The sequence below is a fragment of the Coregonus lavaretus genome, assembly GCF_964263955.1.
Source record: "Coregonus lavaretus genome assembly, chromosome: 18".
NCBI lineage: Eukaryota > Metazoa > Chordata > Actinopteri > Salmoniformes > Salmonidae > Coregonus > Coregonus lavaretus.
This window is the reverse complement of record NC_140005.1, coordinates 25,848,106-25,874,525: the sequence shown is the minus strand read 5'-3', so window position 1 is coordinate 25,874,525 and position 26,420 is coordinate 25,848,106. Positions and strand designations below refer to the sequence as shown.

Sequence of the window (26,420 nt, the reverse complement as noted above, 5' to 3'; positions counted from 1 at the left end):
TGCATTTCAATTAACAGGTGTGCCTTGTTAAAAGTGGAATTTATTTATTTCTTAATGCATTTGAGCAAATCAGTTGTGTTGTGACAAGGTAGATACAGAAGATAGCCCTATTTGGTAAAAGACCAAGTCCATATTATGGCAAGAACAGCTCAAATATTCCATGAGAAACGACAATCCATCATTACTTTAAGACATGAAGGTCAGTCAATACGGAACATTTCAAGAACTTTGAAAGTTTCTTCAAGTATAGTCACAAAAACCATCAAGCGGTATGATGAAACTGGCTCTAATGAGGACCACCACAGGAATGTAAGACCCAGGGTTACCTCTGCTGCAGAGGATAAGTTCATTAGAGTTACCAGCCTCAGAAATTGCAGCCCAAATAAATGCTTCAAAGAGTTCAAGTAACAGACACATCTCAACATCAACTGTTCAGAGGAGACTGTGTGAATCAGGCCTTCATGGTCGAATTGCTGCAAAGAAACCACTACTAAACGACACCAATAAGAAGAAGAGACCTGCTTGGGCCAAGAAACACGAGCAATGGACATTAGACAGGTGGACATTTGTCCTTTGGTGTGTCCAAATTGGAGAGTTTTGGTTCCATCCGCCGTGTCTTTGTGAGATGTGGTGTGGGTGAACGGAAGATCTCTGCATATGTAGTTCCCACTGTAAAGCATGGAGGAGGAGGTGTTATGGTGTGGGGGTGCTTTGCTGGTGACACTGTCTGTGATTTATTTAGAATTCAAGGGACACTTAACCAGCATGGCTACCACAGCATTCTGCAGCGATGCGATACGCCATCCCATCTGGTTTGGGCTTAGTGGGACTATCATTTGTTTTTCAACAGGACAATAATGACCCAACACACCTCCAGGCTGTGTAAGGGCTATTTGACCAAGAAGGAGAGTGATGGAGTGTTGCATCAGATGACCTGGCCTCCACAATCCCCCGACCTCAACCCAATCGGATGGTTTGGGATGAGTCGGACCACAGAGTGAAGGAAAAGCAGCCAACAAGTGCTCAGCATATGTGGGAACTCCTTCAAGACTCTTGGAAAAGCATTCCAGGTGAAGCTGGTTGAGAGAATGCCAAGAGTGTGCAAAGCTGTCATCAAGGCAAAGGGTGGCTATTTGAAGAATCTCAAATATAAAATATTTTGATTTGTTTAACACTTTTTTGGTTACTACATGATTCCGTGTTATTTCCTAGTTTTGATGTCTTCACTATTATTCTACAATGTAGAAAATAGTACAAATAAAGAAAAACCCTGGAGTAGGTGTGTCCAAACCTAATGCTGGTACTATATACACTACCATTCAAAAGTTTGGGGTCACTTAGAAATGTCCTTGTTTTGTTTTTTTTCTCCATTAAAATAACATCAAATTGACCAGAAATACAGTGTAGACATTGTTAATGTTGTAAATGGCTATTGTAGCTGGAAATGGCAGATTTTTTATGGAATATCTACATAGGCGTACACAGGCCCATTATCAACAACCATCAGTCCTGTGTTCCAATGGCACGTTGTGTTTGCTAATCCAAGTTTATAGTTTTAAAAAGGCTAATTGATCATTAGAAAACCCTTTTGCAATTATGTTAGCACAGCTGAAAACTGTTATGCTGATTAAAAAAGCTATAAAACTGACCTTCTTGAGACTAGTTGAGTATCTGGAGCATCAGCAATTGTGGGTTCGATTACAGAATCAAAATGGCCTGAAACAAATAACTTTCTTCTGAAACTCGTCAGTCTATCCTTGTTCTGAGAAATGAAGGCTATTTTCTTTCGAAAACAAGGACATTTCTAAGTGACCCCAAACCTTTGAACGGTAGTGTGTGTGTGTGTGTGTGTATATATATATATAAATATATAAATAAAATGTGTGGCTCTAGTCCAGTCACTATGGACATGGAAGAGTTCTAAAGAGAGGATGCAAAGGAAGGTAGATAGGGAGGACGGTTGGGGGGACATGACGAAGAGAGAATCAAGGGGGTGAAACATACAGTGAGAGAAAAGAGTTGCCAAAGTGTTCATTAAAGTACACCTGGAAGATAAACTGTCTAGCTTAGTTATGTTGAGAGGCTTTCCATGTGAAATCCCTCTGTGAATGCAAATTATGTTTGAACAAAATGACCTGCATTTAAGCAGAACTTAGCTCCTATACTTATTTCTAGTGCAGCTCTCTCCTCTCTCTGTCAAACCCCTGCCGCGTGCATGCCTTTACCCTTGGGGTTGGTGTTATCTCCTCTAAACCTCCCTTATCCCCTCCAAACACGAGACCCGCAGGAAGTGATTGCGTGTGGTCATGTGCATCCCCTCCTGTAAAACAGGAAGTTCCTCACTGTGTGTCTAAGCCAAGTCCTCCTGACGCTTAAAACAATCCTACTTTTAACCCTCTGACCTATAGGGGCAATGTCCTGTCCTCTATATATAACACAGTGACCAAGTGATGCCGCTGCATCATATGTGCCCAGCCCCAGTCATGGCTTTTCTCCCATCAGTACACAGTAAAAATCAATATATTCAAACCTCAACGGATCATCTTCAAAATCAACAATAGATAAAAAGAGCCCTTTAGAAAAATAGATAAGAGAACACAACCAGGAAGCAGACTGAATTCATCAGATTAGAATTGATTCCTAATTTTCTCCCAAGTACGAAAAAGCAGATAAAGTATTTTAAATAAATACTCAGGATAGACAATGTAGGTATGGTTAGGGAAGGGGTGACTAATAATAGACAGAATTATTAGTCTGGTTGATCCCATAACTTGCCCTGATGCCCAAAGCCAGAAAAATACAAAGGCCCTTGAGTTCGCTAAAATCATTAGTGCATTTCCTTTCAAATTGAGACCATAAAATGGGAAATTAAAGATAAACAAATTCTGATTGAATAAAAAAAATCAAAGTAAGATACAGGGAATAGGATTTAGTAATCAGTGCTGACATCCTGTCAACTCAAGTCTTTAGGAGTTCCCTGATAAGCGGTTTCTGTCGTTAGAGCTGGCAGGGACAAGGGTTAGTGGCAGAGGGGGTTGGATGTACAGGATATGTAAGGTGTGAATTTCCCATGTTCCTATGGGCTTGGTTTTAGATGAGCAGGGTGAGGGCAGGGGACTGGGGGATCCACAAGGCTCTCTCATCAGGACAGCTGCAGGAAGGTGAAGAGCTGGGGTACCAGGAAGATGGTGCTGAAGCCCACCGTGCTGTACACAATGTACCTGTAGGGCAGCTCGACCTCCATGTGCTGTCGGGCCTTCCTCAAGTCTCCACTTGGGATGCCAGAGATACGGCAGGCCAGAGGGATGGTGATGGCCTTCATGAGGGCCCTGATGGCCAGCAGCACCAGTACACCCAGGCACATCCTCAGCATGGCTACGACCAGCAGGGCGGCACTGAGGGCCGGGGGGGACAGGGGCAGCTGGTCCAGCGGGGGGTCGGGCATCAGGCCCAGGTAGTGGTTAAGGTGGGAGGCTAGGGCCATGCCAGCGCCAGTGCCCAGGATCTGAGCGGTATCGCCCCGCGAGGTGCTCCAGGTGTCCAGGGTGAAGGAGAAGAGGCCCATGCCCAGGTGCAGGGAGATGATGATGAGGGGAGCGTAGCGGTACGTCAGGTTGAAGTTGTCAATCAGGTCCAGCGCCGGCTGGAATACCACCAGGATCAGGAGGCTGTACAGGAAGCCAGCAATGACGTCCTGGAAACAACAACATCAACAACTTAGTAAAGTATAAATTATACAGACAGCACTCCCTAATACATTCATTTAATCTTAACAATGCTTTAATCATGTGAGTAATGTATGACAGAGTTTTTTTTGTGTGGAAATGTCACAATAGAGGAAGACAAAGTGGGGTTGTCACTAGTTACAACAGCCACAAAGTCAGAAGGTCTGCCTACTCGACCAATCAGTTGAGGGAGCGTGATGACGTGTATGCCGGCACAGAAGGCCCGCCTACCCGACCAATCAGATGAGGGAGTGTGATGACGCCGGTTCGCGGGAAACGACTCCTTTTCTAAATGGCATCTTGATTTAAAGTTTGAGGACCAAATAACTATATAAATAAATGTGGGAACAAGAATTGGCAACGTCACTAAAATGCATAACATTGAGAAAATACAAAAGTTTTGGGCAAAAGGGTAAGTTGTCCTTTCTAGTAGCTAACTTTTGCTATTCTCATCTAAAATTAGCTAGCATAAGGGATTCCATTCATTTACATTTACGTTATTTAGCAGACGCTCTTATCCAGAGCGACTTACAGTTAGTGAATACATATATATATATTTTTTTTATATATACTGGCCCCCCGTGGGAATCGAACCCACAACCCTGGCATTGCAAACGCCATGCTCTATCAACTGAGCTACATCCCTGCCGGCCATTCCCTCCCCTACCCTGGACGACGCTGGGCCAATTGTGCGCCGCCCATGAGTCTCCCGGTCGCGGCCGGCTGCGACAGAGCCTGGATTCGAACCAGGATCTCTAGTGGCACAGTTTGCACTGCGATGCAGTGCCTTAGACCACTGCGCCACTCAGGAGACATGCACAGAGGAGTTCCAAGCACAGAGGAGTTATTCAATTTGACAGATCAACCTTGTTAGTTTCCCTACTAGCGTTTCATTCTAATAGTAATATATCATATTCTTGACCTTCAACAGCGAAAAAGTATCCCATTCAATGGTGTTCCGTTTCAAGGTGTGGGCACAAAGACACATGAATGCCAACAGGGGAAAGACAGACAAACCAAACCCAAAGAGAAATATGCTGCTGAAATGAACAAGGCGGCAGTAAGTTTAAAGATAGATCACTTTATACCATACACTTTTACAACATTAAGAGTGTGCAAAGCTGTCATCAAGGCAAAGGGTGGCTATTTGATGAATCTCAAATATAAAACATATTTTGATTTGTTTAACACTTTTTTGGTTACTACATGATTCCATATGTGTTATTTCATAGTTTTGATGTCTTCACTATTATTCTACAACATAGAAAATAGAAAAAAATAAAGAATGAATGAGTTGGTGTGTCCAAACTTTTGACTGGTACTGTATATGTAACAAAATATCTGTAAAAAACATATGTTTTTTTTGTCCTCCGAAGAGGGAGGTGGATGGGCCAATAAAATAAATACAAATAAAGAGTATGTGGGGTTAGGGTGGTGAGTTACCCCTTACACTGTAAAGAGCTTTGGGTGTCTAGAAAAGTTCCATGTAAGTCCAATCTATTATTATTATTAAATGTTTTGCCATCTTCCATAGCTTAAAGACCATGCCTTTGTACAGAGACGGAAACCGGTAAAATATCCCAAAATGGTAGACTGCAAAGCTATGTTAAAGCTGCAATATGTAACTTTTGGGGCAACCCGACAAAACTACCATAGAAATGTGAGTTATAGATCTGTCACTCATGGAAAGCAAGTCTAAGAAGCAGTAGATCTGTTCTATGTGTACTATTTCTATGCTTCCTGTTTTTAAGTTTAGTTTTTGCATCTTTTACTTTCGGTTTTGTACACCAGCTTCAAAACAGCTGAAAAATATATTTCACAGCGGTTTAGATGGTACAATGATTCTCTACACCAGTGGTTCCCAACCAGGGGTACTAGGACCCCTGGGGGTACTTGGCCTATCCACAGGGGGTACTTGAGAAGATTCATGAGACCATAGGCTTACTGTTAAAATGCACGAGGGGGTACTTCAGGGGTTCTCCAAGCAGAGCAAAATTCAGTTGGTGGTCCAGCAACCGAAAAAGGTTGAGAACCACTGGACTACACAATACTTGCTTGTTTTGTCACATAAACTGAAATTAGGCAAACTATTCTAATTTTAGCAACCAGGAAATGGCAGAGTGATTTCTGCATAGTACATCTTTAAATAAATAAATGACTATAGTAAGTGTCTAGATGCCAAATAAAGTAACAGGTTTGAAGTCTTCTTAAATTTAGGCCAAAAATCTGACAATTTCTAAAAAATGTATTTCTGTGAAACTTTGTACGTTTTAAAATCTAAACTCAAGAGGTGTCAATTTGTTTGTCTACATGCCATTTTAAAAACATTGCAGGCAGATATTGGAGTAAACCTATTTTGGGTTAAGACAAGTTACTATGAGTTTGAATTAGACATCCGATTAACACTTTGCATTTATAATGGTTTGGTTTTACTATATCTAATAAATAACCAAATCATTGATGGATAATTAGACAAAAGAAATGCATGTCTCTCGTCTGCCCCTTCAAGCTGGTCGGCATACGCGTCACACTCCCTCATCTGATTGGCCATTTCCCACGAACCGTAAACCGCTATACGCATCATCACACTCCCTCATCTGATTGGTCGAGTAGGCGGGCCTTCTGACTTTGTGGCTGTGGTAACTAGTAAGGACCATAAAGTGGTGGTGTGACATGTTGTGCAGAAAAAGGATTGGCAGAGGAGAACAACCCATCGGGGGGGGGGGGGGGGGGGGGGCAGGTTTCCTCGGAGTAGAATCAGGCCAGGGGTCATGAAACAGGCTACTCTGTTTAACACAGAGAAAAATGACACAAACGTCATCCTGTGCTCATGTGTGTTTTGGGGACGTTGTCGTTCCAGATCATTCTCATTTAGTGTGCGATTCCATGGAGGCCACAGAACAAAGACTATGCACACAAACAGCCTAATGTGACTCGTGTCCAATAAACCTTAAAGCTCATTCTCTACAGTGATTATTTTCCTGGGGAAGGTATGAGCAGGGTCCAATTACATATGTGTTAAAGGATGTTGTGTGAGACAGTCTATCTACGTTTGATTTTCACTTTAACCTGCTTACTGAGTATACCCCTCTAGTATACCCCTCTGGTTACTGAGCTACGGCTCAGTAACCAGAGGGGTATACTACGATGGAAGCTAGAACTACTCAGACTTTTATAAAGCTAGCCAGCTTCAGTTAGCTTCACATTCCAGCTCAGGCTTAATCCATACTACAAAGGTTGATATTGGTCATGCAGTTGCCACTAACTCAAGCAGGCTTCGCCAAACTATTCATTGAAACAATGCATAACCATCAATCCATGGTCGAGTCAGTGTCACAGTTTCATTTTTTCAAAAATCAACATGAAAGAAAAGTTTTCTTGCAAATTCAGCAGGCTATGGTATGAAACAGGCTATTAGAAGTGCCGTCATTCTTTTATTACGTATCGTTAATGCCGTCTTTGATGTGCTTTGGTGTGCTTATCAATGCACAATCACCTTTTCCCTCCCACTCCTATCGATACAATTATTTTATAATGTCACACAAAGGTTTTACTGTGAGTGAACTTTCAATCGCATCCTGTCATTACTAAAGGTGTAATGTGATAGGTATTTTAATATGACTATTTTTAACACAATTTTTTTATTTATTCATAAGATATTTTATCAAATATGGTGGATAAATGCTATCCCACTCAAGCCGTTTACCATTAAAAAAATAGGTCAGTTCCGGTCTGCTTAACGGGGTGGCTCTCCCATAGGCACCAATGCATTAACAGCTGGGTCTGGTCTGTGTATTTCATTGACTGTATTTGAACCCGAAAAAAATGAGGGATTGGGATGTCTCGCTTACGCTTCCGTCTCCGATTTAAATCAGTCGTCTTCCTCAAATGAAGGGGATGATGACGCAATCATTGCAAGAGGGAGGGGAATCTGATTTAGTTTATCCTCAACTCGCGGCTCAGTCATTTCATTCAGTTTAAGTAGAGTTAGCCGTGAGTTAGCCTGCCGCAGACCAGGTCAGTTCTGAAGGATTCGTTGCCATTGAAATTTACCTGGCTAAAAGGTGAGCCACTTTTGTGTCCCCAGTTGAACTCAGAGTTGACCCAGCTAGCACATAACGTTATGAGAACTATATGTTTCTAGAGCTTGGTGAGAGTGTGGTTGTATTATGGTTATTTTGCATACAACCTTCCCACAACTTTCTGGGAACGGTGCAGGATAGTTGCTTGGCTTTGGAACATTCTCAGCACATTTAAGGAAAATGTATTCTCTTGGTATTTCATTACTTTAACAGAATGTTTCCTAAAAGTTAAAACATGGTTACATTTAATTTCAATGTTGGTAATGTTCTAGGAACTGGTTTGCCATTGGGAATGTTCTCAAATAGTTCAGAAAACGTTAAGAAACAACATTCTTCTGTGGGAATTTCAGTGCTTCAGTGTAATGTTTCCTACAGGTTCCTCATGGTTTTATTTAAAAAGTCATGTTCTCAAATTGTTCTAAGAACGTTAAGAAAACGTTCCATAAAACCACAAGAAAACTTTAGTAACGTTCAGAGAACGTTTTAAGAATGTTATTTAAAAATACATACATTCATTTCTCAGCATCAACAAAACTCTCTATCCTCCATCTTGTTAAGTGTGTTCATGTGTTTTGGCCATGCCAATTAAATGGCCACACCTGATCTTAATGAGTGCTTGTTTCCTTTGAAATGGGGTCTGTTTGAATGCACTAAAATTAACAGCTTTGTATGTGTAAAAAAACATGCATGCTAGCTCCATATTGGTGGCGCAAGCTCCATCCTGTTGGCGCAGTGGACTAATTCCATGGATAGAGAACAGAAGATTATAGGTTCGAATCTCACTGATGCCGTGTCACAATAAAACATGCATGTGTTTGCATGATTAATGCCTATGGAAATGAGTTCCCATGTGTCCTATCTGTGCTTGGAGTTTTAAAAAAAGTTAACCCCAAATAAACTAGCAGTGTTTTTAAAAGTCTTATTGAAACATTCAGTGAAAGTTAAGGAAGTTATTAAAAAACCTCAAAATAACCTATAATTTCCATTCTCAGAGCGTTAATAAAACCTCCCAGGAAAACTTTCAAGGAATCAGAGTAAAACATTCTCAGAACCTCCCTTTAACCTAAAAATAAACATTCCCAGAACATGCAAAGTTTTCACTTCAGTTCTCAGAACGTTTAAACAACTTTCAGTTTTACCGGTTAGGAAACGTATGGCTTTGTTCCCAGAACCAATGGGAAATCAAAAACGTACGTTCCCACAACTTCCAAGGAACCAAATGTGCTAGCTGGGGACTACAGTTACCTCACTAACTCCTCAAACCTGATTCATAGTATAGGGCTCAGGACAGTTAACTATTTACACTCCAACAGGCCACCCACTGGGCAAAAACTGGTTGAATCAACATTGTTTCCATGTCATTTCTACAAAAAAATAACTATGTGATGACATTGAATCAACGTGGAAAACTGATTGGATTTGCAAAAAGTCATCAACGTAGGGGTATTTCGTCGTTTTTTTCACAACTTTTAACCTAAATCCAATGACATGGTGACATCTTTTGATGACTTCACATTAGTTGACATCTCAACCTAAATTAAATAAAAAATAGATGTTGAAATGATGTCTGTGCCCAGTGGGCAGAGATCATCCTACCTCTACCCCGCTCTCCATGCTGTCAGTCATTAACCCACCCTGGCCTACACGTGTCTATTACAGCCATGGACAAGTCATTCCACGTTCACGTGTTGGCCCTTGGCGGCCTCTCTGTGTGACCTCAAGTGGTAGAATCACTGCAAGGCCACATGTTACAATCAAAGGGAGTTTCAGAGCTCCAGAGGTGAGATAGTCCAAAAGATAGGCCAGATGTACACAGTGAAATAGCTCTAAGAAGCACTTTCAGACCCGCTTCTATTTCCACTACTCACAGGACAAAACACTTACAGCCCAGGGTTTACGTTAGGACAACATGACCGGGAAGATTTTAATTTACCGGCCATTTGAGAAATTTACCAGACCCATATGCATTGGGTGCATAACCCATTACGGCGTCCACCCATGGTGCCCAGAATGATAGAAATCACATTTAGATTACGGTAATGCATTTTAACAGAACATGCAACTCATGTAATGAAGCAGCCAATAAAACGTAATTTTCAAACATTTGCCAAAATGCAATTCGCAGGAAAAAACCGTTCTAAACAGCGCACCTGACAGTGGTTCCATAGTGACAGAGATTAAAATCTCTGTTAGAAATTTAGAAGGGGGAATCTAAAGATGCAACAACTAGGATGGGTTGCTAATATGACTAGGATTGTGCCTTTGGCTTCTGGACCACGAAAGAAAGTTCATATGAAAACCAATAGAACAGGAGAGAAATGGCATGGGTCCAATAGGGAAGTAAATGGAAATACATTTGCCAAAATTATACAATTACTCCTGTCTATACAGAAATAAATACAATCATTCAAAGCATTACTTAGCCACAGAGGGATCTAAGATAATTTGTTTCTTTTCAAATCACAAGCTCGTAGGCCTATGCCTATTTGGGAATGCCACAATTTGGGCAGCGCGCATGGCAATAGGCCTAGCTGATTATTGAGTTGCAGTTGTCAGTGAAAAACATCTAAAATATGTGTGAAGATAATGTGTCTTGAGTATAATTAAGAAATGTTGAGACAAGAAGAAGGGGAGGGGTGTGTGGTAAGATATAGGCGAGTCTCCCTCCAGAATGGCTCAGCTGTCTCATTATTTCATTGTGTGAATTGTTTGCCCTTTTGATACTTTTTTAAATAAATTCCCCATTACATATACAGTGGGGGAAAAAAGTATTTAGTCAGCCACCAATTGTGCAAGTTCTCCCACTTAAAAAGATGAGAGAGGCCTGTAATTTTTATCATAGGTACACGTCAACTATGACAGACAAAATGAGAATTTTTTTTCTCCAGAAAATCACATTGTAGGATTTTTAATGAATTTATTTGCAAATTATGGTGGAAAATAAGTATTTGGTCACCTACAAACAAGCAAGATTTCTGGCTCTCACAGACCTGTAACTTCTTCTTTAAGAGGCTCCTCTGTCCTCCACTCGTTACCTGTATTAATGGCACCTGTTTGAACTTGTTATCAGTATAAAAGACACCTGTCCACAACCTCAAACAGTCACACTCCAAACTCCACTATGGCCAAGACCAAAGAGCTGTCAAAGGACACCAGAAACAAAATTGTAGACCTGCACCAGGCTGGGAAGACTGAATCTGCAATAGGTAAGCAGCTTGGTTTGAAGAAATCAACTGTGGGAACAATTATTAGGAAATGGAAGACATACAAGACCACTGATATTCTCCCTCGATCTGGGGCTCCACGCAAGATCTCACCCCGTGGGGTCAAAATGATCACAAGAACGGTGAGCAAAAATCCCAGAACCACACGGGGGGACCTAGTGAATGACCTGCAGAGAGCTGGGACCAAAGTAACAAACCCTACCATCAGTAACACACTACGCCGCCAGGGACTCAAATCCTGCAGTGCCAGACGTGTCCCCCTGCTTAAGCCAGTACATGTCCAGGCCCGTCTGAAGTTTGCTAGAGTGCATTTGGATGATCCAGAAGAGGATTGGGAGAATGTCATATGGTCAGATGAAACCAAAATAGAACTTTTTGGTAAAAACTCAACTCGTCGTGTTTGGAGGACAAAGAATGCTGACTTGCATCTAAAGAACACCATACCTACTGTGAAGCATGGGGGTGGAAACATCATGCTTTGGGGCTGTTTTTCTGCAAAGGGACCAGGACGACTGATCCGTGTAAAGGAAAGAATAAATGGGGCCATGTATCGTGAGATTTTGAGTGAAAACCTCCTTCCATCAGCAAGGGCATTGAAGATGAAACGTGGCTGGGTCTTTCAGCATGACAATGATCCCAAACACACCGCCCGGGCAACAAAGGAGTGGCTTCGTAAGAAGCATTTCAAGGTCCTGGAGTGGCCTAGCCAGTCTCCAGATCTCAACCCCATAGAAAATCTTTGGAGGGAGTTGAAAGTCTGTGTTGCCCAGCGACAGCCCCAAAACATCACTGCTCTAGAGGAGATCTGCATGGAGGAATGGGCCAAAATACCAGCAACAGTGTGTGAAAACCTTGTGAAGACTTACAGAAAACGTTTGACCTGTGTCATTGCCAACAAAGGGTATATAACAAAGTATTGAGAAACTTTTGTTATTGACCAAATACTTACTTTCCACCATAATTTGCAAATAAATTCATAAAATCCTACAATGTGATTTTCTGGAATTTTTTTTCTCATTTTGTCTGTCATAGTTGACGTGTACCTATGATGAAAATTACAGGCCTCTCTCATCTTTCTAAGTGGGAGAACTTGCACAATTGGTGGCTGACTAAATACCTTTTTCCCCCACTGTACCACCAGTAGTAAATGTACCGTTAATCCCGTAATTTGGTTACATTCATTTCTGTTAATGCATGTATTAATTACAGTAATTTACTGTTCTCATTCTCAGAGTGGAAACATTGTTTGGAGAGTTCACAACCTGCTACACTTGTGAGAAACAAGTTTTGGTTTATTTCATAACCATAATTTACGACATTTGTCTATTTTTTCCATTGTCTTTTTTTGGAGTGTTCCATGTGAGTAATGAACGTGTCTGGTTTCTCTCTCCTGATAATGTTGAGGGAGTGCGCGGTGTATCAATGTGTCAATATGGCAGAGGCTAGTGATCTCGCATTAGTTTACTTTGAACTTTTAGGTTTTTATCATTTTAATTCCGATTTTGAAAGAGTAACCAGGTGACAATGATATTGAGAAACGAAAACGTTATTATTTAAATTAAACTGTTCCACGAAAATGCGCATATGAAAATCATAACTGGCATGCAGAACGGTAGAAATGGTAGGATCAATTGTAAGTTTCCCCAAAACTTTAAACTCATGCTCCGCCTTTGAAGTCTTTATAAAATAATTGCCTCCATGTTTCCATGGTGGGATTTTGCCTATAGGTTACTTTGAAGCAAGGTAAGACATGCCTCATAATATGAAATAAAACATTCAGGTTTCAAACCATTAAGTAGCCTATGTTTTCAAAATGCATTCTGCCTCCAACTCACATTGTAAAGGGGTGGGTGACGTGCTGATAGCCTGTTGCCTGCACTTGAATGGTGAATGGGAGACACAACTGCATTTAGAATTGTTGCGCAATGAATGGGCTTATAAAAGCACGTTTTACTCCAGCTGAGAAGCTGCAGGAGAAATCCAGCTCAAAATAGCCTCTGTATTCTGTGCACGTGTGATAGTTGTGTTGGATAAATAAGAAACATGACGACTAACAAAAATACACACAGACCAATTTTAATACCACTAATTGCAAATTAACCTATAGACCGATAAGCATGACGGTCAAATGTATTTCCATTGATGGGTATTTCCATCAATGAATAAAAAGCATTATTTTGCTTTTATATTTTTTCTCCCGGTCATTTTGGCCGCCAAAAGTTTTATTTCTCTGCCTTTCTTGTTTTTTGGCCCGGCTAACGGAAAACATGTTACAGCCTAACTCACAGTAACCTATGTACCCATGATAAGTATCAATACCAAATTGAATGTTGGAAGTGAAGAGGGTAGGGACAAGTTCAATCTTAAAATGTATTATTCAAGATTGATTATATTACACTGTATTAATTTCAAGTGCAGTGACTTGAAAATAAATCACAATATCCTTCAATGTCTATGACAGTGCCAGGCTTTACCCAGTATGACAGTACCAGGCAGGGAGAGAATGGGACCATCCCTGGCTCCTCTGGTCCAAAGTTTGACTGTTAACTGTGAAGTCAACAGAAAGAAAAGTAGCAGGAAATATTCCATTGGTGGGGTCACTAGAGTTTATATCCTTATCAATGCCCTTGTAATTGATCACCTTTTCTCTTTTAATCATTAAGAATGAGTATCTCATTATGAATGCTATTATTAGTCTGTCCCAACCGTTGTCTCTATTGGTCCAATTAGGCTAAACCCAGACACCCTTAAAATGTAGCTTGTGCTGATGCTACACTAGCATTTATCTAGTGCTACTCAGTGCTCACTCTAATCCCTTACCACCAAACCAGGACTCATAAAGCCTATAGAGAGAAATACTGTGGCATACGACCCACAGAATAATTTATGACATAGGCCCTAAATTGCCTACTATTACAGAAAGCCTGGGAGGAGGATAGAGAATAGACAACTCCTGATCTCTTGTATTACCTCTTAGATCCTTAATGACTTAATAGTATCAGCTATCAGGCCTCATTAGCTCCGATGACCGTATATTCACAGCTTAATGAGAGACAGGCCTGGAGAACCAGCCTTTGTTAGCCTCTCAGATGGTGGAGAAGATGGTGCTGGCATATCTACACTAACTCCTTTAGCTACATTTCAAAGCATTCCTGTGTAGGAAAAGAGGGGGAAGCGTGTTCATTGAGCGAGATTAGATTTTAAGTTGATACAAAACACATTAAGCTGTGAAGCCTGGCAGTAGTCAGAGACCACAAATGGATGTTCTACACTCCAGCAGCCCGCAGAATACAGCATCTGATATAATGTCCCTCAGACACAGCATTAATCAAATCAAATCAAATCTTATTTGTCACATGAGCTGAAAACAACAGGTGTAGAACTTACAGTGAAATGCTTACTTACAAGCCCTTAACCAGCAATGCAGTTAAGAAAAAATAAGTGTTAAAGTATTTACTAAATAAACTGAAGTAAACAATGAAAAAACTGAAAAAAATAAGAAAATAGAAAAATATCAAATAATGAAAGAGCAACAATAAAATAACAGTAACGAGGCTATATACAGGGGGTACCGGTACAGAGTCAATGTGCGGGGGCACAGGTTAGTCAAGGTAATATGTACATGTAGGTAGAGGTGGGGTCAATGCAAATAGTCCAGGTAGCCATTTGGTTAGCTGTTCAGGAGTCTTATGGCTTGGGAATAGAAGTTGTTAAGAAGCCTTTTGGACCAAGACTTGGCGCTCCGGTACCGCTTGCCGTGCAGTAGCAGAGAGAACAGTCTATGACTAGGGTGGCAGGAGTCTTTGGCAATTTTTAGGGCCTTCCTCTGACATCGCCTGGTATAGACGTCCTGGATGGCAGCTGCTCAGCCCCAGTGATTTACTGGGCCATACGCACTACCCTCTGTAGCGCTTTGCGGTCGGAGGCCAAGCAGTTGCCATACCAGTCAGGATGTTCTCGAAGGTGCAGCAGTATAACTTTTTGAGGATCTGAGGACCCATGCCAAATCTTTTCAGTCTCCTGAGGGGGAAGAGGCGTTGTCGTGCCCTCTTCACGATTGTATTGGTGTGTTTGGACCATGACAGTTCATTGGTGATGTGGACACCAAGGAACTTGAAGCTCTCAACCTGCTACACTACAGCCCCGTTGATGAGAATGGGGGCGTGCTCGGACCTCCTTTTCCTGTAGTCCACGATCATCTCCTTTGTCTTGATCACGTTGAGGGAGAGGTTGTTATCCTGGCACTACACTGCCGCTTTCAAGGAGCGGGACGCTAACCCGGACGCTTATAAGAAATCCCGCTATGCCCTCCGATGATCAGGCCTACCACTGTTGTGTCGTTGGCAAACTCAATGATGGTGTTGGAGTCGTGCTTGGCCATGCAGTCATGGGTGAACAGGGTGTACGGGAGGGGACTGAGCACGCACCCCTGAGGGGCCCCCGTGTTGAGGATCAGTGTGGCAGATGTGTTGTTACCTACCCTTACCACCTGGGGGTGGCTCGTCAGGAAGTCCAGGATCCAGTTACAGAGGGATGTGTTTAGTCCCAGGGTACTTAGCTTAGCGATGAGCTTTGAGGGCACTATGTGTTGAACGCTGAGCTGTAGTCAATGAATAGCACTCTCATGTAGATGTTCCTTTTGTCCAGGTGGGAAAGGGCATTGTGGAGTGCAATAGAGATTGCGTAATCTGTGGATCTGTTTGGGCGGTATGCAAATCGGAGTGGGTCTAGGGTTTCTGGGATAATGGTGTTGACGTGAGCCATGACCAGCCTTTCAAAGCACTTCATGACTACAGACGTGAGTGCTACGTGTCGGTAGTCATTTAGGCAGGTTACCTTGGTGTTCTTGGGCACAGGGACTATGGTGGTCTGCTTGAAACATGTTGGTATTACAGACTCGGTCAGGGACAGGTTGAAAATGTCAGTGAAGACACTTGCCAGTTGGTCAGCGCATGCTCGGAGTACACGTCCTGGTAATCCGTCTGGCCCTGCAGCCTTGTGAATGTTAACCTGTTTAAAGGTCTTACATCGGCTATGGAGAGCGTGATCACACAGTCGTCCGGAATAGCTGGTGCTCTCATGCATGCTTCAGTGTTGCTTGCCTCGAAGCGCGCATAGAAGTCATTCAGCTCATCTGGTAGGCTTGTGTCACTGGGCAGCTCACGGCTGTGCTTCCCTTTGTAGTCCATAGTAGTTTTCAAGCCCTGACACATCCGACGAGCGTCGGAGCCGGTGTAGTAGGATTTAATCTTAGTCCTGTATTGACGCTTTGCCTGTTTGATGGTTTGTCGGAGGGCATAGCGGAATTTCTTATAAGCGTCCGGGTTAGCGTCCCGCTCCTTGAAAGTGGCAGCTCTACCCTTTAGCTCAGTGCAGATGTTGCCTGTAATCCATTGCTTCTGATTGGGGTACGTACGGTCACTGTGGGAACGACGTCATCGATGCACTTATTGATGAAGCCAGTGACTGATGTGGTGTACTCCTCAATGCCATCGGAAGAATCCCGGAACATATTCCAGTCTGTGCTAGCAAAACAGTCCTGTAGCTTAGCATCTGCGTCATCTGACCACTTCCGTATTGAGCGAGTCACTGGCACTTCTCCGCTTTAGTTTTTGCTTGTAATCAGGAATCAGGAGGATAAAGTTATGGTCAGACTTGCCAAATGGAGGGCGAGGGAGAGCTTTGTACGCGTCTCTGTGTGTGGAGTAAAGGTGGTCTAGAGTTTTTTTCCCCTCTGGTTGCATATGTAACATGCTGGTAGAAATTAGGTAAAACGGATTTAAGTTTCCACTGCATTAAAGTCCCCTGCCACTAGATGAGCATTTTCTTGTTTGCTTATGGCCTTATACAGCTCGTTGAGTGTGGTCTTAGTGCCAGCATCGGTTTGTGGTGGTAAATAGACAGCTACGAAAAATATAGATGAAAACTCTTAGTAAATAGTGTGGTCTACAGCTGATCATGAGATACTCTACCTCAGGCAAGCAAAACCTTGAGACTTCATTAATATTAGATGTCCTGCACCAGCTGTTAGACAAATAGACACAGACCGCCACCCCTTGTCTTACCGGAGGCAGCTGTTCTATCTTGCCGATGCAATGAAAACCCAGCCAGCTGTATGTTATCCAGCCACGACTCGGTGAAACATAAGATATTACCGTTTTTAATGTCCCGTTGGTAGGATAGTCTTGATCGGAGCTCATCCAGTTTATTATCCAATGATTGCACGTTGGCTAATAGGACTGATGGCAGAGGCGGTTACCCACTCGCCGTCGGATTCTTACAAGGCACCCCGACCTACGACCCCTATATCTCCGGCTCTTCTTCATGCGAATGACTGGTATTTGGGCCTTGTCCGGTGTCTGAAGTAGATCCTTCGCGTCTGACTCATTAAATAAATAAAATATTCGGGGAGGGTTTGGTTGGCAGGGATGTTCTTGTCCCATCGCGCACTAGCGACTCCTGTGGCGGGCCGGGCGCAGTGCATGCTGACTCGGTCAACAATAGTACGCAAGTATAAACACCATGGGACCACGCAGCCGTCATACCGCTCAGGAAGGACACGTGTTCTGTCTCCTAGAGATTAACGTACTTTGGTGCGAAAAGCGCAAATCAATCCCAGAACAACAACAAAGGACCTTGTGAAGATGCTGGAGGAAACAGGTACAAAAGTATCTATATCCACAGTAAAACGAGTCCTATATCGACATAACCTGAAAGGCCGCTCAGCAAGGAAGAAGCCACTGCTCCAAAACCGCCATAAAAAAAGCCAGACTACGGTTTGCAACTGCACATGGGGACAAAGATTGTACTTTTTGGAGAAATGTCCTCTGGTCTGATGAAACAAAAATAGAACTGTTTGGCCATAATGACCATCGTTTTGTTTGGAGGAAAAAGGGGGTTGCTTGCAAGCCGAAGAACACCATCCCAACCGTGAAGCACGGGGGTGGCAGCATCATGCTGTGGGGGTGCTTTGCTGCAGGGGGGACTGGTGTACTTCACAAAATAGATGGCTTCATGAGGAAGGAAAATTATGTGGATATATTGAAGCAACATCTCAAGACATCAGTCAGGAAGTCAAAGCTTGGTCGCAAATGGGGCTTCCAAATGGACAATGACCCCAAGCATACTTCCAAAGTTGTGGCAAAATGGCTTAAGGACAACAAAGTCAAGGTATTGGAGTGGCCATCACAAAGCCCTGACCTCAAACCTATAGAAAATGTGTGGGCAAAACTGAAAAAGCGTGTGCGAGCACGGAGGCCTACAAACCTGACTCAGTTACACCAGCTCTGTCAGGGGGAATGGGCCAAAATTCACCCAACTTATTGTGGGAAGCTTGTGGAAGGCTACCCAAAACGTTTGACCCAAGTTAAACAATTTAAAGGCAATGCTACCAAATACTAATTGAGTGTATGTAAACTTCTGAGCCACTGGGAATGTGATGAAAGAAATAAAAGCTGAAATAAATCTCTCTACTATTATTCTGACGTTTCACATTCTTAAAATAAAGTGGTGATCCTAACTGACCTAAGACAGGGAATTTTTACTAGGATTAAATGTCAGGAAATGTGAAACTGAGTTTAAATGTATTTGGCTAAGGTATATGTAAACTTCCGACTTCAACTGTACATGAAAAGCAGGAGAGAGGCTACACAGGGTTACTGCTTGGGTAACTACTAACTCCCTTGCCTGTGCCTGGTTGACTGCTCTGTATCACTCCATCAGTGAACTCCCTGAGACATGATACAGGCATCACCAAAGCAACGGTTGCCTGTGCGACCGACAGTCAAACGCAACACTGCAGCCAACCAGGCCAATGACATCATACCAGTAAGCAACAACATCACCCCTTGGGACTTAATTTGAGCTGTGGAAACAAACACACACGTTCTGAAAAACACAAGACACACTGTCACTCACAAACAGCCACTGAGTCAAGATGTACAGTTGAAGTCGGACGTTTACATACACCTTAGCCAAATACATTTAAACTCAGTTTTTCACAATTCCTGACATTTAATCCTAGTAAAAATTCCCTGTCTTAGGTCAGTTAGGATCACCACTTTATTTTAAGAATGTGAAATGTCAGAATAATAGTAGAGAGAATGATTTATTTCAGCTTTTATTTCTTTCATCACATTCCCAGTGGCTCAGAAGTTTACATACACTCAATTAGTATTTGGTAGCATTGCCTTTAAATTGTATAACTTCAGTCAAACGTTTCGGGTAGCCTTCCACAAGCTTCCCACAATAAGTTGGGTGCATTTTGGCCCATTCCTCCTGACAGAGCTGGTCAGGTTTGTAGGCCTCCTTGCTCGCACACGCTTTTTCAGTTCTGCCCACACATTTTCTATAGGATGGAGGTCTGGGCTTTGTGATGGCCACTCCAACACCTTGACTTTGTTGTCCTTAAGCCATTTTGCCACAACTTTGGAAGTATGCTTGGGGTCATTGTCCATTTGGAAGCCCCATTTGCGACCAAGCTTTAACTTCCTGACTGATGTCTTGAGATGTTGCTTCAATATATCCACATAATTTTCCTTCCTCATGAAGCCATCTATTTTGTGAAGTACACCAGTCCCTCCTGCAGCAAAGCACCCCCACAGCATGATGCTGCCACCCCGTGCTTCACGGTTGGGATGGTGTTCTTCGGCTTGCAAGCAACCCCCTTTTTCCTCCAAACATAACGATGGTCATTATGGCCAAACAGTTCTATTTTTGTTTCATCAGACCAGAGGACATTTCTCCAAAAAGTACAATCTTTGTCCCCATGTGCAGTTGCAAACCGTAGTCTGGCTTTTTTATGGCGGTTTTGGAGCAGTGGCTTCTTCCTTGCTGAGCGGCCTTTCAGGTTATGTCGATATAGGACTCGTTTTACTGTGGATATAGATACTTTTGTACCTGTTTCCTCCAGCATCTTCACAAGGTCCTTTGCTGTTGTTCTGGGATTGATTTGCACTTTTCGCACCAAAGTACGTTCATCTCTAGGAGACAGAACACGTGTCCTTCCTGAGCAGTATGAAAGCTGCGTGGTCCCATGGTGTTTATACTTGCGTACTATTGTTTGTACAGATGAACGTGGTACCTTCAGGCATTTGGAAATTGCTCCCAAGAATGAACCAGACTTGTGGAGGTCTACAAACTTTCTTCTGAGGTCTTGGCTGATTTTTGATTTTCCCATGATGTCAAGCAAAGAGGCACTGCGTTTGAAGGTAGGCCTTGAAATACATCCACAGGTACACCTCCAATTGACTCAAATGATGTCAATTAGCCTATCAGAAGAAGCCATGACATCATTTTCAGGAATTTTCCAAGCTGTTTAAAGACACAGTCAATTTAGTGTATGTAAACTTCTGACCCACTGGAATTGTGATATAGTGAATTATAAGTGAAATAATCTGTCTGTAAACAATTGTTGGAAAAATGACTTGTGTCATGCACAAAGTAGATGTCCTAACCGACTTGCCAAAACTATAGTTTGTTAACAAGAAATTTGTGGAGGGGTTGAAAAACAAGTTTTAATGACTCCAACCTAAGTGTATGTAAACTTCCGACTTCAACTGTAGATGTAGAAATGGAGGCCAACAGGCGGGTCCATATTAGGACAGACAGCATGCTAGTCTCACTCTCCAGCTGGGCCTAATGCCTGCCTGCCACATCTGAGCTGTGTGGTCTATTACATAACAGAACAAAACCTTTTTGGGATAGAAAGGTTGGAGAAAATACTAGAAATGGCCTTTTACTTTCTTCTTCAAATAAAGTTTCAGGATAAAAGTCTCATACTCTCTTCTCACACCCTATTTCACGGTGGTGGTGATGACAGCATTGCTGCTTATAGGACAGATGGGTCTGCACTGTAGACCTCAATGCACTACACAAAGGCAAATATAAATCTGTAATGTTCTCATTTCCCTAAACCCCAGAGGCAGACTGAGACTAAACAAGTCTACTGTATAGTCATTTACAGTCTGCAAGGATTCCCATGGAGTTGTGTGGGAGACAACACATAGTGGAGCAGTGTTTATAAACTGTGCCTGAATACATCCCATACTAAGCCACTGTTTCAATCCAATGCATTTCTTTCAGTATCTGTCTGGTGCTGGGACTAGTTCTTTCTCCACTGGTTCCTGTTATGGGAGATTGGTGATAGTCCCTATGATCATGGAGGAGTAACCTAGATTATGTTAAATTACCAACAACATCCTCTCTCATGTTGTCCCAACTTCTAGCTGGAAGTAGTTGAGGGTCACCAGCACCAGCCTTTATGGGTATGTGGGACAGAAAGACCACCCCCATGGACCAATGTTGCCTGCCATGTGGGGGTCACATAGGTTAGGTATCAAATTCAAGTGCTTTCAAGAAATGCGAACGGTGAACAGTCCTGAATCAACTAGCTGAGTGGTTGACAGCCTGGTTGATATTAGTGTGAATGGCAGGTACCACCACAAATTTGTGAAGTAACGTGGACTTACCAGGATGGAGTGCATACCCATGTAGATGCGGCTTATGCAGACCAGCACACACCAGCACATTGCCAGAGTTAACCCAAACATGAAGGGGTACTGTAGAGAGAGAGAAAGAGGGATAAGGAAGGAGAAAGCATAGCTGAAATTATACTTCAATAGAATACGTCAACCCTTGATCTCTAGCAGGGGTGTCAAACTCATGGTTTTTGTTTTATCCTTTCAATTAAGACCTAGACAACCAGGTGAGGGGAGTTCCTTACTAATCAGTGAGTAAGTACAAGGGAGGAGCGAAAACCCGCAGACACTCAGCCCTCTGTGGAACGAGTTGGACACCTGATCTCTAGGCTTAGGCTATACACTTCTCAGCAATGCTCATTGAAATTGATTTGACATAGACCATTGGGCTAGCACTCAAAGGAATGGGGGCTAAACACACATTGTTCAGTCACACGAGGATTATGCATTTTTTTTACACAGCATGCCACTTGAGTCATTTTCTTATCAGATGCAGTGCACTAAAAAGAGAGAGATTGAGAGAGAGAGAGGACTGCTTAGGTTTGCACGCTGGTGAAAGCCTTTTGTTCCTCCGCTTCATTGTGGCTTAAGTGTTTGGATATTGCTAAAATCTCCTCTCTCACAGCTCAGCACAGCACAGAATCCCATGTAACGCCCGGTTGTCCTTCCTCCCACTCATCTGGGACTGAAACCTTGAGGGGAAATCAAGATAATGACTTAAATAACCAGAGTGAAGCCTAAACTTGCCGCAACACGCATATCATCATACTGGATTCACAGTGCACTACTAGTTCCTCTGCAGAAGTGACCACACATATGGTTGGAGATTTCAGTGTCAAGCAAAAAGTAATTTGTCCATCCACCTTGCCAGTGAACAATGCCTCACTAAAGGCTTTACACACAAGAGACTGAGAAACACGAGGGGAACAGAGAGAGAAAGAGAGAGAAAAAAGCTAATTTCTATGTGTGTGGATTAGCCTGCTGCCCTACTGCCTACTGCACGCTGGCCTACTGCCTACTGCCTGCTGGCCTACTCCCTGCGTCCTACTGCCTGCTGCCCTACTGCCTGTTGGCCTACTGCCTTACTGCCTACTCCCTGCGTCCTACTGCCTGCTGCCCTACTGCCTGTTGCCTTACTGCCTACTGCCTGCTGGCCTACTGGCCTACTGCCTGCTGCCCTACTGCCTGCTGCCCTACTGCCTGCTGCCCTACTGCCTGCCCTCCTAAACTGTCCTGATGTCAGTGTGTCTGTGGGAGCAGAGAGCAGGGGGTTGAGGAAACCACTAGCCTTGTGGCGGAAGACTGTCAAACAGCCCTGTCTGGCCTGGTCTGTGTCAACACCTGGAGTATCTGTTGAGGGGCCCCACAGCGCCGCATCCATGTTAACATGCTTGTTTGGCTGGACGCCCACTGACAGACCTCTTCTGCTCTGGTGTGTGGTCATACTGCGGCTAAGTCATGCAAACGTTTATGAAGGTGGTGTGTGTACAGCACTGTGCTGTGTGCAGCTTGTGGTTCACTGGCCGCTTGTTATTGAAGAGGATCTCTGCTGGGCTTGTAGCTCTGTGATCTCTTGGTGGTGGTGGATCCCTTCATTACTCAGTTGAGATGCTGACTGGACTGGATTGTCAGTGCAAAGTCTACAGTAGCTATCGGTGTTGTATCAACACAGCCAAAATAAAAGGTCACATCTGTAAACTTGGTTTGAATGGTTGTCCTCCCGGCCATGCCTGAAGCAGCCTATTGCCAGGGAAATGTTTTTCTCCATGTATTAGATCTGTCCCACAGAGGACCTTGGTTGCCTCTCCCTCTGGCTGTCCTCTCACTGCCAGAGCCTTCATACAGAGAGACATCTGGCTCTAATTACTGGTGCAGGGCCGGGAAGAGTGTTGGGAGGGGGTCTGCAGCACATCCCAAATACTTGCTCTGCTCAGGCAAGTCAGCAGCAGGCATTCCGCATGATGACTACGGCAAGCCAGAGCAAGTCAGAGTCAGAGAGAGGAGGCTGCCACACCCTGCTGTACTGAACCCAACTCTCACTCATGTGTACACTGTCCAGTGTTACTGTAAGGACGATACAAAAACTGCCTAACGAAAGAGCATGTTAGGCCTATCATGTTGAGATGACTGTCTTTTTGAGTCAAATCTGAAACAACACAACGGCTGGGCCGTGGCATAACTCTAGTGCAGAGGAAGAATATGTGAATGGCTTATCTGATGCCCTGCAGGAGGCTTGGGTTCCTCTCTTATCTCCAGGCAGACAGAAAGTGAGCAGTGCAGATACATCAATCCCTCCCCTGCACTCATGGCATGATTCAAACAGCATCATTGTCGCCTCTGAAATGATTCTCCAGCAGAGTTCTTTAGAACTTGGCTGCCAGAGAGAAGGAGTAGGTCAAACTCTAACTCTTTTCCCAACTTTGCTGTAAGTAAGAGTATGTTCTCAGTCAGCTAACCTGGTAAAATAAAAGTGAGTAAATTAGTAATAATAATAGTAGGGACCATATGGCCAGATGTAGATGTAGACCTTACAGACTACTATGTCACCATTTGCATACTGTACCAGGAAACAGGGAATGTATAGGAGGGATGTAGCCTACAGGCAGTGTAGGGGAAGAACGGTGTAATAACAATCTAATGACAGTGGAGCCATGAAGCACCCCTTTCTTTCCTTTGGCTCTTTCATGCTTCATGATGATTTGGTATGAGACAGAGTAATAAGGCCGGGGGCTTACAAAAGACAATACAAATTAGCACTGACTGTAGGAGTAATGCAATATCTTCTCAAACTGCACACTGAAACGAATCATGTCTGAGCCACTGTATAACTCTGATATAATTGTATAATTAACCCTTAGTGTAGCTAGGCTGTTCAATGTTTAGTCAAAATAATGTTGCACTTCACAAGTGACAGCAACATCAACAAACAAATCCATAGATTAAGGGCATCATGTTTACATGACTGTCAGCTGAAGAAGCCTTTGACCCTTGCAACTGTAACTTTAACAAGGTGATGACCCCACTTCTAGTGGGGTGACTAAGAGGAACTTGATGTTGAAACTTTGCCAAGAGGGGAAGCAATTTGATCAAACTGTGCTTTGATACTTCCTCCTCCTAGTTGAAAAGAAGACAGCAACATGCGATTTACTGTCAGCCAATAACACAGCAAAACTTTACCTCCCAACGGCCATAGGTCAGCAGGAACAGTGTGAAGGGAATGGCCGTGCCTGCCATGGCGTGTGTAGAGGGCATACTATACTCAGAGTTGTAGAACATCTCCACCTTAACCACGGGCGGTGAGGCTGGCCTGGACCAGCGAATAACATCCTTGGTGCTCTGGCCAAGGTACATGACCCAAACCCAGACTATGATCAGTCGCCGGCTGACGTAAGCGTCCACGTTCCATATGATGAACGGGAAAAAGGTGATGTAAAACAGCTCATTGCCCAGCTCAGTTCCGAAGGTGAACAGGTAGTACAAAAACGTGTTCTCGATTAAAAACTCCTGGCCCATATCGCCTGTCAGGGAATTTTTGCGCAAGGGCTTGACAGTGCTCCTAGAAGGACTTGGGTGCTCACTAATCCGGACATCAGGTGTCTCAGAGGTGCATTCCACCCTGGACTCGTTGACGCCACTTGAACAGTTTTCTGTGAGGTCCGGTACCCCAACATCACTGGCTCTAACGAGGCGGCAACCGTTCCCGCTGTGCCCGTCCGTTTTCCCCGCAGCAGGAGTGACCATTGCCTCGTTCTGAGAAGCATTGTCTACCCCTTCCTGTTTCAAACTGTTCCCCGGAGAGGTGACTTTCCTCTGCCGAAGACTCTCGGTTTTCTCCCCTTCTCCACCTCCGTTGACAGTACATTTCTCACTTTCACCCTGGAGATGGCTAATGCTGTTGTTGTGCAAGCGAGCTCGCTCCACTTCTTTGGTCTCTGCTGGGTTCCTAGAAAACGTCCCGCGCACACCACAGATCTGCTGAAACCGCGCTACATGAATCGGGTCTTGGAGATAATTGCAGAGTTGTCCAATTTGCCTTATAATATTGTTTGCCATGTTGATTCAGATATATAGCACTGTCTATTTCCTTTACATTACCCGTTCGCTAGCTAGCTAGCCATCTAGCAAGCTTCCTATGCTTTCAAGCAGCAGCTCGTGCATCATTACAGTTATTGCTCATTCCATATAGCCTGTTCCCATAAAATAAACACGTTCATCACGTTTTCCTGTCGAAGGCAGCAACAAGACCGGTTAAAACATTAAGTGATACTGTACAATAATCGGCAAACACGTTTTAAATGACAGAGGCTTTTTCTTGTAGCTAGTTGTCCTGGAACCTCCGCTATCTCAAGTAGCATCCGGTTAATGATAGATCTATGAAGTGCTCGGGAACGCGCACGCATGGGTGACGCACTCAGGATTTCAACGGGACTGCGCTTGTATTCAGGTTAGTACTAATCGATTCCTTTGGACGTCCCTACCCTAAACCATTTAAAACGTCAACTTCAACGGGGTAGGGACATCCCTAAGATTCTAGGGGTGTGTTCGTAAATTCAATCTGGAGTGCCAGAGTGCGCTCAGAGTTCGCTTTGGGCGTTCGTAAATTCAGAGCGGTTCGTTCTCGGAAAGTTCAGAACGCACACTGGACGTTCTGGCTGAGGAGTAGGGTTGATCCGAGCGTTCTGACCTCACAACGGCAGTCAAGCACCCAAGCTAACTTTGGCTAGCTTGCTAGCTACTTCCAGACACAAATGAGAGAATCTCGCTCTGACCATTTTACTCGCCCTAGCAGAGCTGGTTAGGGTCTTTTCATGTTATCCAGCGCGTTGGTGACTGTGCTGCTGGCAACAATTTAATAACGTTATTTTGCATAATTATTCAACAGGTGCTCAGCGTTCATAAAGTCATCAGTTA

At 43.5% G+C, this 26,420-nt stretch overlaps 1 protein-coding gene across 1 annotated transcript; it reads right to left on the bottom strand.

Annotated features, from left to right (window-relative positions):
- Nucleotides 1-3,050: 3,050 nt before the first annotated feature.
- Nucleotides 3,051-25,661, bottom strand: LOC311146117 (sphingosine-1-phosphate phosphatase 1-like). Its single transcript, XM_084182588.1, has 3 exons — nt 24,687-25,661; nt 21,501-21,590; nt 3,051-3,694 (listed from the first exon to the last, which is right to left on the bottom strand). The coding sequence occupies exons 1-3, from the start codon at nt 25,560-25,562 to the stop codon at nt 3,143-3,145; spliced, it is 1,518 nt and encodes a 505-aa protein (XP_084038714.1). The 5' UTR covers nt 25,563-25,661; the 3' UTR covers nt 3,051-3,142.
- Nucleotides 25,662-26,420: the final 759 nt, after the last annotated feature.

Coding starts and splice junctions, on each gene's coding strand:
- LOC311146117 (XM_084182588.1), bottom strand. CDS start 25,562: ATGGCAAACAATATTATAAGGCAAATTGGACAACTCTGCAATTATCTC. Junction 21,591..24,686: donor TGACCTATGGCCGTTGGGAG/GTAAAGTTTTGC, acceptor CTCTCTCTACAG/TACCCCTTCATGTTTGGGTT. Junction 3,695..21,500: donor TGGGTATGCACTCCATCCTG/GTAAGTCCACGT, acceptor TGTTGTTTCCAG/GACGTCATTGCTGGCTTCCT.